General features: G+C 46.0%; 1 protein-coding gene across 3 annotated transcripts in view; it reads right to left on the bottom strand.

The window, feature by feature from the left end:
- Nucleotides 1–458: 458 nt before the first annotated feature.
- Nucleotides 459–14527, bottom strand: part of LOC132121763 (poly(ADP-ribose) glycohydrolase-like) — a 20044-nt gene continuing 5975 nt past the window's right edge. For all 3 annotated transcript variants that reach the window (XM_059531516.1, XM_059531517.1, XM_059531518.1), the window contains 11 exons: nt 11143–11226; nt 10039–10193; nt 9527–9606; nt 9378–9438; nt 9213–9288; nt 8781–8928; nt 1937–2015; nt 1756–1864; nt 1080–1185; nt 737–865; nt 459–645 (listed from right to left, as the gene is read on the bottom strand). In XM_059531516.1, the coding sequence (XP_059387499.1) occupies nt 539–645; nt 737–865; nt 1080–1185; nt 1756–1864; nt 1937–2015; nt 8781–8928; nt 9213–9288; nt 9378–9438; nt 9527–9606; nt 10039–10193; nt 11143–11226 (1134 nt within the window). In that variant the 3' untranslated portion in view covers nt 459–538. The remainder of the gene's footprint in view (nt 646–736; nt 866–1079; nt 1186–1755; nt 1865–1936; nt 2016–8780; nt 8929–9212; nt 9289–9377; nt 9439–9526; nt 9607–10038; nt 10194–11142; nt 11227–14527) is intronic.

Here is a 14527-nt window from a genome sequence, read left to right as displayed (position 1 = left end):
CTGACACAGACGAGCCGTTTATTCAAGAATCAAAGCTTCCTCGTCCAGGGCTCATTGTGAGATTTATTCTGAAAGATCTGCAGTTTACAGTGAAGGAAGATTGAGATGTAAATCAAACTCAACCTTGACTCTTAATTGTGTTCAGACAAACTAATTCGAATCACAGATGATTTTCTATTTTAAAAAGACTTGATTGATCTTCAGGACTATTAAACAGGTGATGACTGAATGCGTCTGTTTCTCTGTGGCTCAGTGACTGTATGAGCTCGTCGTTTCAAAGGTCAGACCCATTCAGGGAGCAGAAGAGAGCGAACTCCGACACACCCGAGCGCAGATGTGTGTTTGAAATCCGTACGCTACAAAGACTGGGTTCTGCCAGCGAGCGGCCGGTCGATACGGAGCCCAGCGGGGACACGCTTTCATCGGCTCTGAACAGCACACACAGAAAGACAAGCAGCTGACAGACATATAAAACAGCTTTATTGAGGCACATACAGTGAAGTCTGAGTGCAGAAAACAGCCCTGCTGGGGTCAGAGGTCACAGGCGCTCAGAGAGGAAGCAGTAAAGTGTTTCCTGAGGTTTGCCTCTTGTAGTTTTCTTACACACACACTCATAATACTGCAGCAGCAACCTGAACACGGATCCTACATGAACACACAGAGGAGAAACAATGACTGACGGACACACAGTGAGTTCATATGTGTGTGTGTGTGTGTGTGTGTGTGTGTGTCTTACCTACGGTGGCGTGTGTGTCTGTGATCAGTGTGTGTATGTGATGGACGTCTCTGAGCAGATCTGCGTCACCAAACGTGAAGTACATCAGATCACGCTCCGCCTCCGCAGCCGCCATCATCTGCAGCACAGCTACACACACACACACACACACACACACAATAAAACAATCAGATATCCTCACAAACACTCTGGAATCTGCTGGAATACATGAGTCAGTCGATGGTATGAATGTCAGTAGAACAGAGAGTGGTTCTCGAGGTAAATGAGTGAAACCGAGAGCTCGTTTGTTTGGCATTTGAGGTTTAGTGAGGTTCACATCTTCACTTGTTATTGTAGGTCGTACCTTTCAGACGCGTGTCTCCACCGAAAGCTCCACAGCCCCAGTTCCCCGTCGCGATGGTGGACAGATTCTCCGTCTGGACTCCAGGACGAACAAACCCACAGAAGGCCTGATGGGACGCACAGGTGTGTGAGTGAGGTCCTCAGCAGATAACACTAACTAACCCGTCCCTAACCTAACCAACCTTCACACTCACATGATTAAAGCACAGAGCTGATCTATGAGTAAGCAGATCTGTCCTCCAGTCTCTTCTAAACATCTTCACAATGTTTGTTCGGAACTGTATTATTAATATTATTATTTGTCCCTCATGAATCAGTGATATTCAGATTCATTCACTCTTAATGAAGAGCTCTAGAATCCACAGTCAGTCATTAATGCTTTAGTCTGTTTGTACACAATACAAATATGGAGTCATCATTCATTAGGTTTGAGATTAAACAGCAGTTAAAGTTTCCAGTAATGTGAGTGATGCATCACTGAGGAGCAGATGATCAAAGCACATCAAAGAGCAGAAACAGACGCCCTCCTGTTCATCCGCTCGCATGAATAATGCACAAACCCACCACAGCAACTAAACCAGACCAGTTTAACAGCTGCTAACCGGAGTCACGTGGTTACAGCATGATTTGGACAGATTTGAATGCTAGCGGGACATTTATGACGATGTGTCGGTGACCTTGTTGAGTTCTCTGCTCATGTTTTCAGGGAGAAACTGCTCCAGGAAGTTTCTGTACTGCAGGGCGTCTATAGCCACGATCTCGGTGCATCTGCGCTGCCACTCGTCCCTGCAGACACAAACACAACATCAGCCTCCGAGAAACACCGCAGCAATCATTCACATCTGTACCACGTCACACCTCGGCATCTGGTCGTCATGGTTACCATCCCATCGGTAGGTATCGGAGTATCCCGAGTATCTGCTGAACTGCTCTGTACCTGTCATAACACACATACATGAGCTGAAACTGAATTCATTTCCTAATTGATGAAATGCACAACACTGTTATGTCTGTGAATCTGCTTTGAAACAATCTGTTTTGTATAAAGCGCGACTGAAAATGTCACATGACTCTTTGTCCTGAAGAGTGAGAGTTCAGGAAACCAGTCTGAAAACAGTCATTGTGAAGCACACACCGAGTGTTTGGAGGCTTCAGACACCAGAACGTCCCTCTGAATCGCACTCATCTCAGAACATCTCGCAGCATCTGCGATCATCAGATCAAGCCGTAACGTCATCTGCAGGACGGCCGAGGCCACCGAGAGCTTCTGCAAATCCAATAAGAGAATCCTGGCAGCCGTAGCGGTCCGTCCAGCCATCGATCGGCATAAAGAGCGAAGCGCGAGCTCCTCCGAAGATAAGCTCATTGTCTTTATTGGAAAGGAAATGAGATAAATGCATTCCTGCTGGGAAGAATTCCTCCTCATGTGACCTTCAGGAGAAGCAGCAGAGAGTCTGTCCTTTGTCTGTATTTCTGAAGTGTCTTTAGTAAATGATGCTGGAGTCTCCGACAGGCAGAAGAAAACAGAGTAAAGGTCATTGTACGCATCTCATCTGTGCTGGAGCTAAAACCAGCTTCAGTCCCACAAGAACATTATAATCTCAGGCTTAATGTCAGGCCTTTGTCTCAAACAGCGGCGTTTATTCAGTGAAAGCCGTGACACCTGTGATTGAAATGATTCAGATTGAATTCCGGAGTTTCACTTGACTTACTCGATAACTGAACCCAGCACTTCTCCTTTACACAAGAACACATGCGTTCGCTAGATTTAAAGCAGCAGCATTAATGTTTTCAGTGAGGGGGACACACCTGCCATTTGCCTTTGGTTTCCCGGCTGGAGATTCATATCAGTGACTCACTCACATTTCCATATCTGCTCTAATGCCACCCTGACAGCAGACAGATGCTCCGCAATCAACCGCAATTCAATTAGCCAAAGCCACTTTGGAAAATTTCAGTACAGCTACAAGAAGATCCATATTAGCCATCGATGTCTAAGAGCCGAATGGAAGCATGATTTAGCACACAGAGAGAGAGAGAGAGAGAGAGAGAGAGAGACAGAGAGAGACAGAGAGAGAGGGACAGAGAGAGAGAGAGAGAGAGAGAGAGAGAGAGACAGAGACAGAGACAGAGAGAGAGAGAGAGAGAGAGAGAGACAGAGAGAGAGAGAGAGAGAGAGAGAGAGAGAGAGGGACAGAGAGGGACAGAGAGAGAGAGACAGAGAGACAGAGAGAGAGACAGAGAGAGAGACAGAGAGAGAGAGACAGAGAGACAGAGAGAGAGAGACAGAGAGACAGAGAGAGGGACAGAGAGAGAGAGAGGGAGACAGAGAGACAGGACACAGGGGCCGGGACACTTTAATAAAGGAGATGTCGTGGCCCTGTGCATTAGCGGAGTGACTCCAGCCGGCTTATTAATTCTGCGGGACAGTAATAAAGTTAAGAGCCGTAAGTGGCGGGACAGAGAGGCGGGGCCTGAAGGTGACTCCATGGAGACGAGATGACGGGCGGCCGAGCCGAGAATACTGATGAGATGAAGAGCACAGAAACACTCTTCAGTCACAGTCCACATCTTTCCTGAGGGTCCACAGATGTCATGAAAGAGCAACTGTTTGCGGAGTTTTTACTTTTTAACTGTCAACGAGTTTGTAGCTGAAAAACACTGTACATACCTCTGAGACTGCAGTGACACGCAAAGCACCGCCTCACTCCACTTACTTTCGTGTTTGTGTGTGTGTGTGTGTGTGTGTGTGTGAGTGAGTAAGTGAATGTATGCGTGTGTGTGAGAGAGAGAGAGAGAGTGTTGAAGGGGGGTTGATGAGGAGCCCAGATTTCACAGCAGGAGCAGAACACTCCTGCTCAAACTTTTTTATTCTCACACACATACACACAGAGACACAGGAGACACACACACTCACACACTCTCACACTCACACTCTCACACGCTCACAGACACTCACACACTCACACACGCTCACTCACACTCATTCACTCACACACACACACACTCTCATACACACACACTCACTCACGCTCACACTCACGCTCACACACGCTCACACGCTCTCACACACTCACACTCACTCACTCACTCACTCACACTCTCATACACACACACTCACTCACACTCACACTCACACTCACTCACTCACGCTCACATTCACGCTCACACACGCTCACACGCTCTCACACACTCACACTCACTCACTCACACTCACTCACACTCACTCACTCTCACACGCTCTCACTCGCTCTCACACGCTCTCACACGCTCTCACACGCTCTCACACGCTCACACTCACACTCACTCACACTCACTCACTCACTCACACTCACACACACTCACTCACTCACTCACTCACTCACTCACTCACTCACTCACTCACACGCTCTCACACGCTCTCACACGCTCACACTCACTCACTCACGCTCACACTCACTCATACACACACGCTCACACGCTCACACACACTCACTCTCAAACAAACTCTCTTGCACTCACACGCTCACACTCACACGCTCACACTCACTCACTCACACTCACTCACTCACACTCATTCACTCACACTCATTCACTCACTCACATGCTCTCACACGCTCTCACTCACTCACACTCACTCACTCACGCTCACACTCACGCTCACTCATACACACACGCTCACACGCTCACACACACTCACTCTCACACAAACTCTCTTACACTCACACGCTCACACTCACTCACTCAAACTCATTCACTCACACTCACACACTCACTCACACGCTCTCACTCACTCACACTCACTCACTCACTCACTCACGCTCACACTCACGCTCACTAATACACACACGCTCACACACACTCACTCTCACACAAACTCTCTTACACTCACACGCTCACACTCACTCACTCACTCACACTCATTCACTCACTCACACTCACACGCTCTCACACTCATACTCACTCACTCACGCTCACACTCACACATACTCTCTTACACTCACACGCTCTCACTCACTCACTCACTCACTCACACCCACTCACACCCACTCACTCACACGCTCTCACTCACTCACTCACTCACTCACACCCACTCACACTCACACACTCACTCACACGCTCTCACACTCATACTCACTCACTCACGCTCACACTTACACACACTCTCTTACACTCACACGCTCTCACTCACTCACACACACTCACTCTCTTCACACGCTCTCACACTCATACTCACTCACTCACGCTCAAACTCACACACACTCTCTTACACTCACACGCTCACACGCTCTCACACTTACACACTCACTCACACTCATTCACTCACACCCACTCACACTCACACACTCACTCACACGCTCTCACACTCATACTCACTCACTCACGCTCACACTCACACACACTCTCTTACACTCACACGCTCTCACACTCACTCACTCACTCACACTCATTCACTCACACTCACAGACTCACTCACACTCACACGCTCTCACTCACTCACTCACACACACTCACTCTCTTCACACGCTCTCACACTCATACTCACTCACTCACTCACGCTCAAACTCACACACACTCTCTTACACTCACACGCTCTCACACTCACTCACTCACTCACACTCATTCACTCACACTCACACACTCACTCACACACACTCTCTTACACTCACACGCTCACACGCTCTCACACTCATACTCACTCACTCACTCACGCTCAAACTCACACACACTCTCTTACACTCACACGCTCACACGCTCTCACACTCACTCACTCACTCACACTCATTCACTCACACTCACACACTCACTCACACTCATTCACTCACTCACACTCACACTCACACACACTCTCTTACACTCACACGCTCACGCTCACACTCACTCTCTTACACTCACACGCTCACACGCTCACACACTCACACGCTCACACGCTCACACGCTCACACACATTCACTCACTCTCACAGACTCACTCACACTCACTCACTCACACTCACTCACTCACTCACACACTTACTCTCTTCACATGGTCTCACACGCTCTCACACTCATACTCACTCACGCTCACACTCACACACACTCTCTTACACTCACACGCTCACACACTCACTCACTCACTCACACTCACTCACTCACACTCATTCACTCACACTCACTCACACTCACTCACTCACACTCACTCACTCACGCTCACACTCATGCTCACTCATACACACACGCTCACACGCTCACACACACTCACTCGCACTCACTCGCACTCACTCGCACTCACTCGCTCTCACACGCTCTCACACGCTCTCACACGCTCTCACACGCTCTCACACGCTCTCACACGCTCTCACTCACTCACACTCACTCACTCACACTCACTCACTCACACTCACTCACTCACACTCACTCACACTCACTCGCTCTCACACGCTCTCACTCGCTCTCACACGCTCTCACACGCTCTCACACGCTCTCACACGCTCTCACTCACTCACACTCACTCACTCACTCACACTCACACACACTCACTCACTCTCACACGCTCTCACACACTCACACTCACTCACTCACGCTCACACTCACTCATACACACACGCTCACACGCTCACACACACTCACTCTCAAACAAACTCTCTTGCACTCACACGCTCACACTCACACGCTCACACTCACTCACTCACTCACACTCACTCACACTCATTCACTCACACTCATTCACTCACTCACATGCTCTCACTCACTCACACTCACTCACTCACGCTCACACTCATGCTCACTCATACACACACGCTCACACGCTCACACACACTCACTCTCACACAAACTCTCTTACACTCACACGCTCACACTCACTCACTCAAACTCATTCACTCACACTCACACACTCACTCACGCTCACACTCACGCTCACTAATACACACACGCTCACACACACTCACTCTCACACAAACTCTCTTACACTCACACGCTCACACTCACTCACTCACTCACACTCATACGCTCTCACACTCATACTCACTCACTCACGCTCACACTCACACATACTCTCTTACACTCACACGCTCTCACTCACTCACTCACTCACTCACACCCACTCGCTCTCACTCACTCACTCACTCACTCACACCCACTCACACTCACACACCCACTCACACTCACACACTCACTCACACGCTCTCACACTCATACTCACTCACTCACGCTCACACTTACACACAATCTCTTACACTCACACGCTCTCACTCACTCACACACACTCACTCTCTTCACACGCTCTCACACTCATACTCACTCACTCACTCACGCTCAAACTCACACACACTCTCTTACACTCACACGCTCACACGCTCTCACACTCACACACTCACTCACACTCATTCACTCACACCCACTCACACTCACACACTCACTCACACGCTCTCACACTCATACTCACTCACTCACGCTCACACTCACACACACTCTCTTACACTCACACGCTCTCACACTCACTCACTCACTCACACTCATTCACTCACACTCACAGACTCACTCACACGCTCTCACTCACTCACTCACACACACTCACTCTCTTCACACGCTCTCACACTCATACTCACTCACTCACTCACGCTCAAACTCACACACACTCTCTTACACTCACACGCTCACACGCTCTCACACTCACTCACTCACTCACACTCATTCACTCACACTCACAGACTCACTCACACTCACACGCTCTCACTCACTCACTCACACACACTCACTCTCTTCACACGCTCTCACACTCATACTCACTCACTCACGCTCAAACTCACACACACTCTCTTACACTCACACGCTCACACGCTCTCACACTCACTCACTCACTCACACTCATTCACTCACACTCACACACTCACTCACACTCATTCACTCACTCACACTCACACTCACACACACTCTCTTACACTCACACGCTCACGCTCACACTCACACTCACTCTCTTACACTCACACGCTCACGCTCACACTCACACTCACTCTCTTACACTCACACGCTCACACGCTCACACTCACTCACACTCACTCACACTCACTCACTCACACACTTACTCTCTTCACATGGTCTCACACGCTCTCACACTCACTCACTCACTCACGCTCACACTCACACACACTCTCTTACACTCACACGCTCACACGCTCACACGCTCACACACTCACTCACTCACTCACTCACTCACACTCACTCACACTCACTCACTCACACTCACTTCACACGCTCACACTCACTCACGCTCACTCACACACACTCACTCACTCACTCTCTCTCACTCTCTCACACACACACACACTCACTCACACTCACACACACACTCCCACACTCTCACACACTCCCACACTCTGTGTCCTGCAGCTGGTGTCACACTGATCTGTGGATTGTTGGTGAAAACGGTTTAGCACACCGAATTGAGACTAACGAGTGTTCATGAAAACTCATAGTTTGCACGATAAAGCTTCTCACATCGACGCATGTCTACAGGGTTTTGATGACGTCGCTAACACAGCGCATGTAAACACTTTTTCATCTAGTGCCCGTCTTTCTGCGGTGTGTGTGAGTGTGTTCAGTGAGAGACAGACGTGTGATTGAAAGAGTCTCAGCAGGTCTGGAGATTCGAGTGCTGATTACAGTCTGAATACAAACACCACAGGAATCCTTGTGTGTGTATATGTGTGTGTGTGTATATGTGTGTGTGTGTGTGTGTCTACCTGTGATGATCAGACACTCGTTATCCTCCAGTGCTTCAGTGAAGAGCCGAGCCGCGATGAGCTCCGGGTTTATCAGGAAACGGATTTCCTCCTGAACCAGACCAGAACCAGTCACCCCCCCCCCAACGAACCGGTTGGCAAAGTCTACCTGCAGAAAACACACACACACACACACACACACACACACACACACAGCACATCCAGGTCATATTTAATCATAGAATTACATCATGAAAATGATTCTTGTCCCAGAGAGCCTCAGCATCACAGTAAAAGAAGCAGCACTCAGAAAAATGAGAATAATAAAAATGCATTAAAATAATTAGAATAGAATTTCTTTTCTGCATTACAGTAATGAAGGTAATGAAAATGATGTGACAATGCAAAGTGAATGGTCTTCATTTTCTAGAGTATATGAGGTCTTGTTTTCACCTGCAGCATGCCGTAGCCCTGCTCTTCTATGGTTCCCTCACAGCTGATGCGGAGCTTGCTGAACTGCTTTTCTGAGCTAAAGACCAAATGAAGAAGAGTGTTTGTTAGACATGGGCCTGTGGGAAATGAAGCTCTGTGGAGTGTGTGAAGATCGCTCGGTCTCACCTGGACCACGAGGGCAAACGCTGCAGACACTGTCTGGTGTATGTTATGAGACCGGTCGGCCCTCGGATCAACAAAACACACAACAGACAGAATTAATCGATTGATTCATTAATAAACAAGTGTGTGACGTGCAGAGAAGCCAAACTCACTCTGCTGCGTGATCCGTCTAAAGTACCACAGGAGCGTTTTGAGTTTCTCTTGCTTACTCTGAGATGAACCTTCAAACAACCTACAAAACACAGACCGGACTAATATTTCATATTCATAAATGACATGAATGTCAAAGTCACTGTTTGTGTATTTCGAGACAGACGAGCTCCAATCGATGACGTCAAACCTCTGATGAACAACCTGCATTCACAGAAAACACTGTAATGATTTCTGTCGAACCCTGACCTCATGTCTCTCATCACGTCACACATGAATGTATTTGTTGAGTTATTCCTTATTAAGTAGTTGTGTAATCTTCACTCAGATCGTCCTGGTCACTCAGATGCAATACGAACATGACACTGAGATACAGTATGCAGGGTCATATTTCAGTTCAGTCTTATTCTGAAGAGACCGCTCACTCTTTTCAGATACTGGACCTCTGGACTGATAGTGTTTGACTCGTCAGTGAAATCACACTCGTGTGCATGTAATGTGCTTTCTATGGCACCTGCTGAAGTTGATGTCAGGATAGTTGCTGAACTCCGTCCTTTGAGAGTTTCGTCGAGGAAAGGTGCAGAAGAAAGCGTTTGCCAGCAGACAGGAGACCTGTTCCTGAGACAGCGTGAGGGATCGACAGCACTGCGTCCTCAACAGCGGGATCGGCTGAACACACACAGAGCAGAAATACACTGATTCACACTGATTTCATCAACAAAAACATCAAAATGCCTCCACAGGCTGAAAATGCTCTTGACTTTACTGAGATTCCAGTTTGTATGCCAAGCACATTTTTGCTTATATGAAAAGGATATTTCTAAGTGCAAAGCCTCTACATATTAAATAATAGTTCCATTCAAATACATTGCAAATATAGAAACATTAGGAATGAGAGGTACGTGAGCCCAATTAACACTGGTACTTTAGTTTCGCTTTGGTTTGGTTTCTTCGGGTTAATATATTTTTATTTAATGCTTGTTCTGTTCTGAATACAGTTACATTTATATGATTTGTTTTTTACACTGAGTAATACTAACGTATGGCTATGTTTATAGAGTTTATACATTACAATATTTCACTTTCTTTGGTATTATTTCTGGTATTATTACACTCTCTCCAAATGTTCTGCTGCTCGCAAAACATTAAGCAGTAAACACCAATCGATGAGAGCGAGGTTGAACTTAAGAAAGCTGACTGGTCACGGTTAAAAATATGTTGAGGACCAATTCCTCACCTCCACATACACAACCCTGCGCTCGCTCTCAGAGACACGCACGCACTAACGCCGGATCCTTAACAACAATCACCGGAATGCAGAAATCCAAAATCTTACATTTTCCGGAACAGGATCCGGTTCAAATTAAACACTGGCGGAGGCTGAATGGAAGGAAACTAGATAAACTCAGAGAACGAGAGCGTAATCAAGACTCTTGCTGGTTAAACAGCCCAGCAGGAAACTCTGAACCAAAAACGCCAATTAACAGAAAGAGAGACCAAAAAACAAAAAACTGAGAAAATAGACATAGAGATTAAATAGCATTTCATGAAGTGAAATAGAGAACGAATAGAGAAGACAAGTTAGATGAACAGTGCAGGTTTCACTGAGGTCCTGTACCTGTGTGAGGAGGCGTGGTGCTCTCAGTGCCAGCTGGGCCATCTCTGGAAGCAGCTCTCCAAACATCTGCTGAGCTTCAGACGCCTGCACACACACACACACACACACACACACACACACACAGAGTGTTAGGTCTCTTTCTGTTGAACGAGTGTCATGGAGCAAACAAACACGTTAAACACGTGAAGAAGCTCTTCTAAATTCCTCACAGATCCTCATCTCTCCTGCCTGTCAAAGACTCCTCACTGATTCCCAGTCACACACACGTCTCATTTTAGAAGAAAAACTACGTGAAGCTAGAAAGTACAAAAGCTCAACACAAACATAACTGAATTGAGATTCATTCTGTGGTCTAGTGTAAGGTCAGTAATCAGTGTGTTTCACAGCAGAGCGCAAATAAACGCTCCGTTCCTGTGAGCTTCTGCGTCTCAAAGTCCTGCTGATTCTAGTTCATGGCCCTTAAACTCTAAAGAATCAAAGAAAGACGAAGAAAGACACAGCTGGTCAATCAAGAGTTTTTATTTCCGATCAGAGACTGATCTTTCCTGCTCTGCAGACACAAACACCTCATCTGCATTTTTATTCTCATTTACAGACGAACCATGACAAGCTGAAATTCATTTTGTCAAGACGGACGTTCAGAGCTTTTACAGTTTGACACTAACGAGCAGAAGAAATGCAGACGCTCTTCAGAGCTGTCCGACCAAACGATCAGACAACAGCAAAACAAACATTCATAAAATCACTGCAGCAGCGGGTCCATCGCTCTCCAGACTCAGACGGCCAATCAGCAGTTTATCACACGCACACACACACACACACACACACACACTCATGTTTGTTTTGGTGTAAAGTGTGTTCATCCCATAGGTGTAATGGTTTTATACTGTACAAACTGTATATTCTCTGGCCCTACACCAACCCTACACCTAACCCTAACCCTCACAGGAAACTTTCTGCATTTTTACTTTCTCAAAAAAACTCATTCTGTATGATTTATAAGCGTTTTGAAAAATGGGGACATGGGTTATGTCCTCATAAGTCACCCTCTCCTTGTAATACCTGTGTCATACCCATGACATTATACAGAGTTGTGTCCTGATATGACACACACACACACACACACACACGGTGTCAGTCTATCATAGATGAGAGTTACGCTGCTCTTATTTACGATGACAGTGTCAGGATGATCAATTTAAAGGATAATTTCATCAAGGTCTCTGATGTTTCTCGTCTGATTAAAACACGTCCTGGAACAAATGCAGATGAGGACGGGTGTCCTCAAACGGGTCCAGCTCGGGACACATTTGTACGACAACCAGAAAAGAAGAGCAGAGGAAGGTCATAAATAAGGGTGATATCGTAAAACCGCAGAGCAGGACAGCAGCCAGCTGAGACTTCAAATCAACAAAACACACACAATCTACACAACATCTGACACTCAGCAGATCCTTCACTCTCTGATGTCACCGGGATTCATCAGTTCTGTTCATAACGCAATTAACATGCTGTACAGTGAGTCTGATTCTCTGTGATGTTCAGAGAAACCAAACAATCAGATGCTGTCAATCAAACACATGTAGCCCCGCCCACTCCTCCCATCCGTCAAAGTGAGCCTGTCAATCAAACACACATGGCCCCGCCCTTTCCTCCCATCAATCAAACTGAACCTGTCAATCAAAATACATCACATGTCTTCACAATCACTGTCTAAAGCGACGCATTCCTTTCATAAAACATCTGAGTAAAGAAACTCTTGTTACTGCTCAAACAAACATCATTAACGAACAACCGCTGAGGTTCACATCAGGTTTGGCAGGTTAAGGTTAACCAATGAAAACAGAAACATAATAACGAATATAAACTAAAGGAGGAGGACAGCCCACATGATATTTATCAGATTCTGACAGAACAGCCATCCTGTGCTTATAAGAGCTCAAATTGGCTTCATGTTTTTTTCACTGCTGTCTTTCCTTTGACATCTGGATATTTCCTCTTTTTAAGAGGTTAAAAGATAAAAAATATTTTGATTTAAAATAAAGTTCATTGGTCTCCGAAAATATACAGTAGTGACTCTCAGAACTCTAATTTACTGAAACTAATCAGCAAAATATTGACATCATGATCTCATTAGCATATGCCCGCCCACATCCAGCGGTCAGCGACGCCCATCGAGTGATCAGGTGATGGATTAAAGAGGAAGCAGACAGATATTAGTATCCCTGAGCATTAATTTAAATGTCACTCATTTCTAAAGGTCAGAGACGGTGGGAAATGGTCATGAAAAACCATATTACTTCTTCAGTTCAGCTGTCAATTCAAAAACATTTAAAGTGAACCTTTGCAAGATATAATCATTAACATATATCTTATGAATTATTTAACTTGTTTTCCGAAGGATATCAGTATTATCTGCACTTAAGAATCTCCATCCAATTCACTATAAGTACAATACAGTATAAAATCATGTAAAAAGCCAGGGAGTGAATGTGAAATCTCAGCGCTGTGGGATTTATTGAACGACAGAGAGTTTAGATGTAATTCTCATTTAGAGAACTTAACATGAAACATGAACACAGCACTTACTGAAGGGAAACAAGTGCAAGTGATGCATAAAACTCTTCTAAATCACATTTCCATGTCAAAAATAAAAACCATATGGTAATTTGATGTACGCTTATGACACGATTAAAGCACATAATCCAACATTACATTCATTCATTAATGAGTGGCTCGATTAAAGAGAAACCTGCAGGTGCCACAAAGCCTCTGAACTTCCTGTTCTTCATCCTGTTGTGTTAGTATTGATTTCTCTGCAATATTTCTGCATTGCCTCTTTGGGTTAATTAATTAAAAGTATTGATTGATGGGTCGTTACAATTCAAAGGAAAACAAAGTGTTTATGACAACTTGTACCATAAATAACATCAAATCAATAATGAGATGCTCATATTTAGCGATGCTAGCGGGAGGAGAGTCACATGACCGCAGACAGCGTAATGAACGTGTTTACACCAATAACTGTCCAAATGAGTTTAATTAGGATGCAGTGCTTCATTAACAGGGAGCACTAATGGATTGGATGGACTAATGTGTGTGTGTGTGTGTGTGTGTGTGTTGATGTGTGAGCGTGTGTCTGTGTGTGTGTGTGTGTGTGTTGATGTGTGAACGTGTGTCTGTCTGTGTGTGTGTGTGTGTGTGTGTGTGTGTTGATGTGTGAACGTGTGTCTGTCTGTGTGTGTGTGTGTGTGTGTGTGTTGATGTGTGAACGTGTGTCTGTGTGTGTGTGTGTTGATGTGTGAGCGTGTGAGTGTGTCTGTGTGTGTGTGTGAGTGTGTGTGAGCGTGTGTGTGTGTGTGTGTGTGCGCGTCTGTGTGTGCAT

The sequence above is a fragment of the Carassius carassius genome, chromosome 39 (genome assembly GCF_963082965.1).
Source record: "Carassius carassius chromosome 39, fCarCar2.1, whole genome shotgun sequence".
NCBI lineage: Eukaryota > Metazoa > Chordata > Actinopteri > Cypriniformes > Cyprinidae > Carassius > Carassius carassius.
This window is presented reverse-complemented; position numbering and strand designations above follow the sequence as displayed.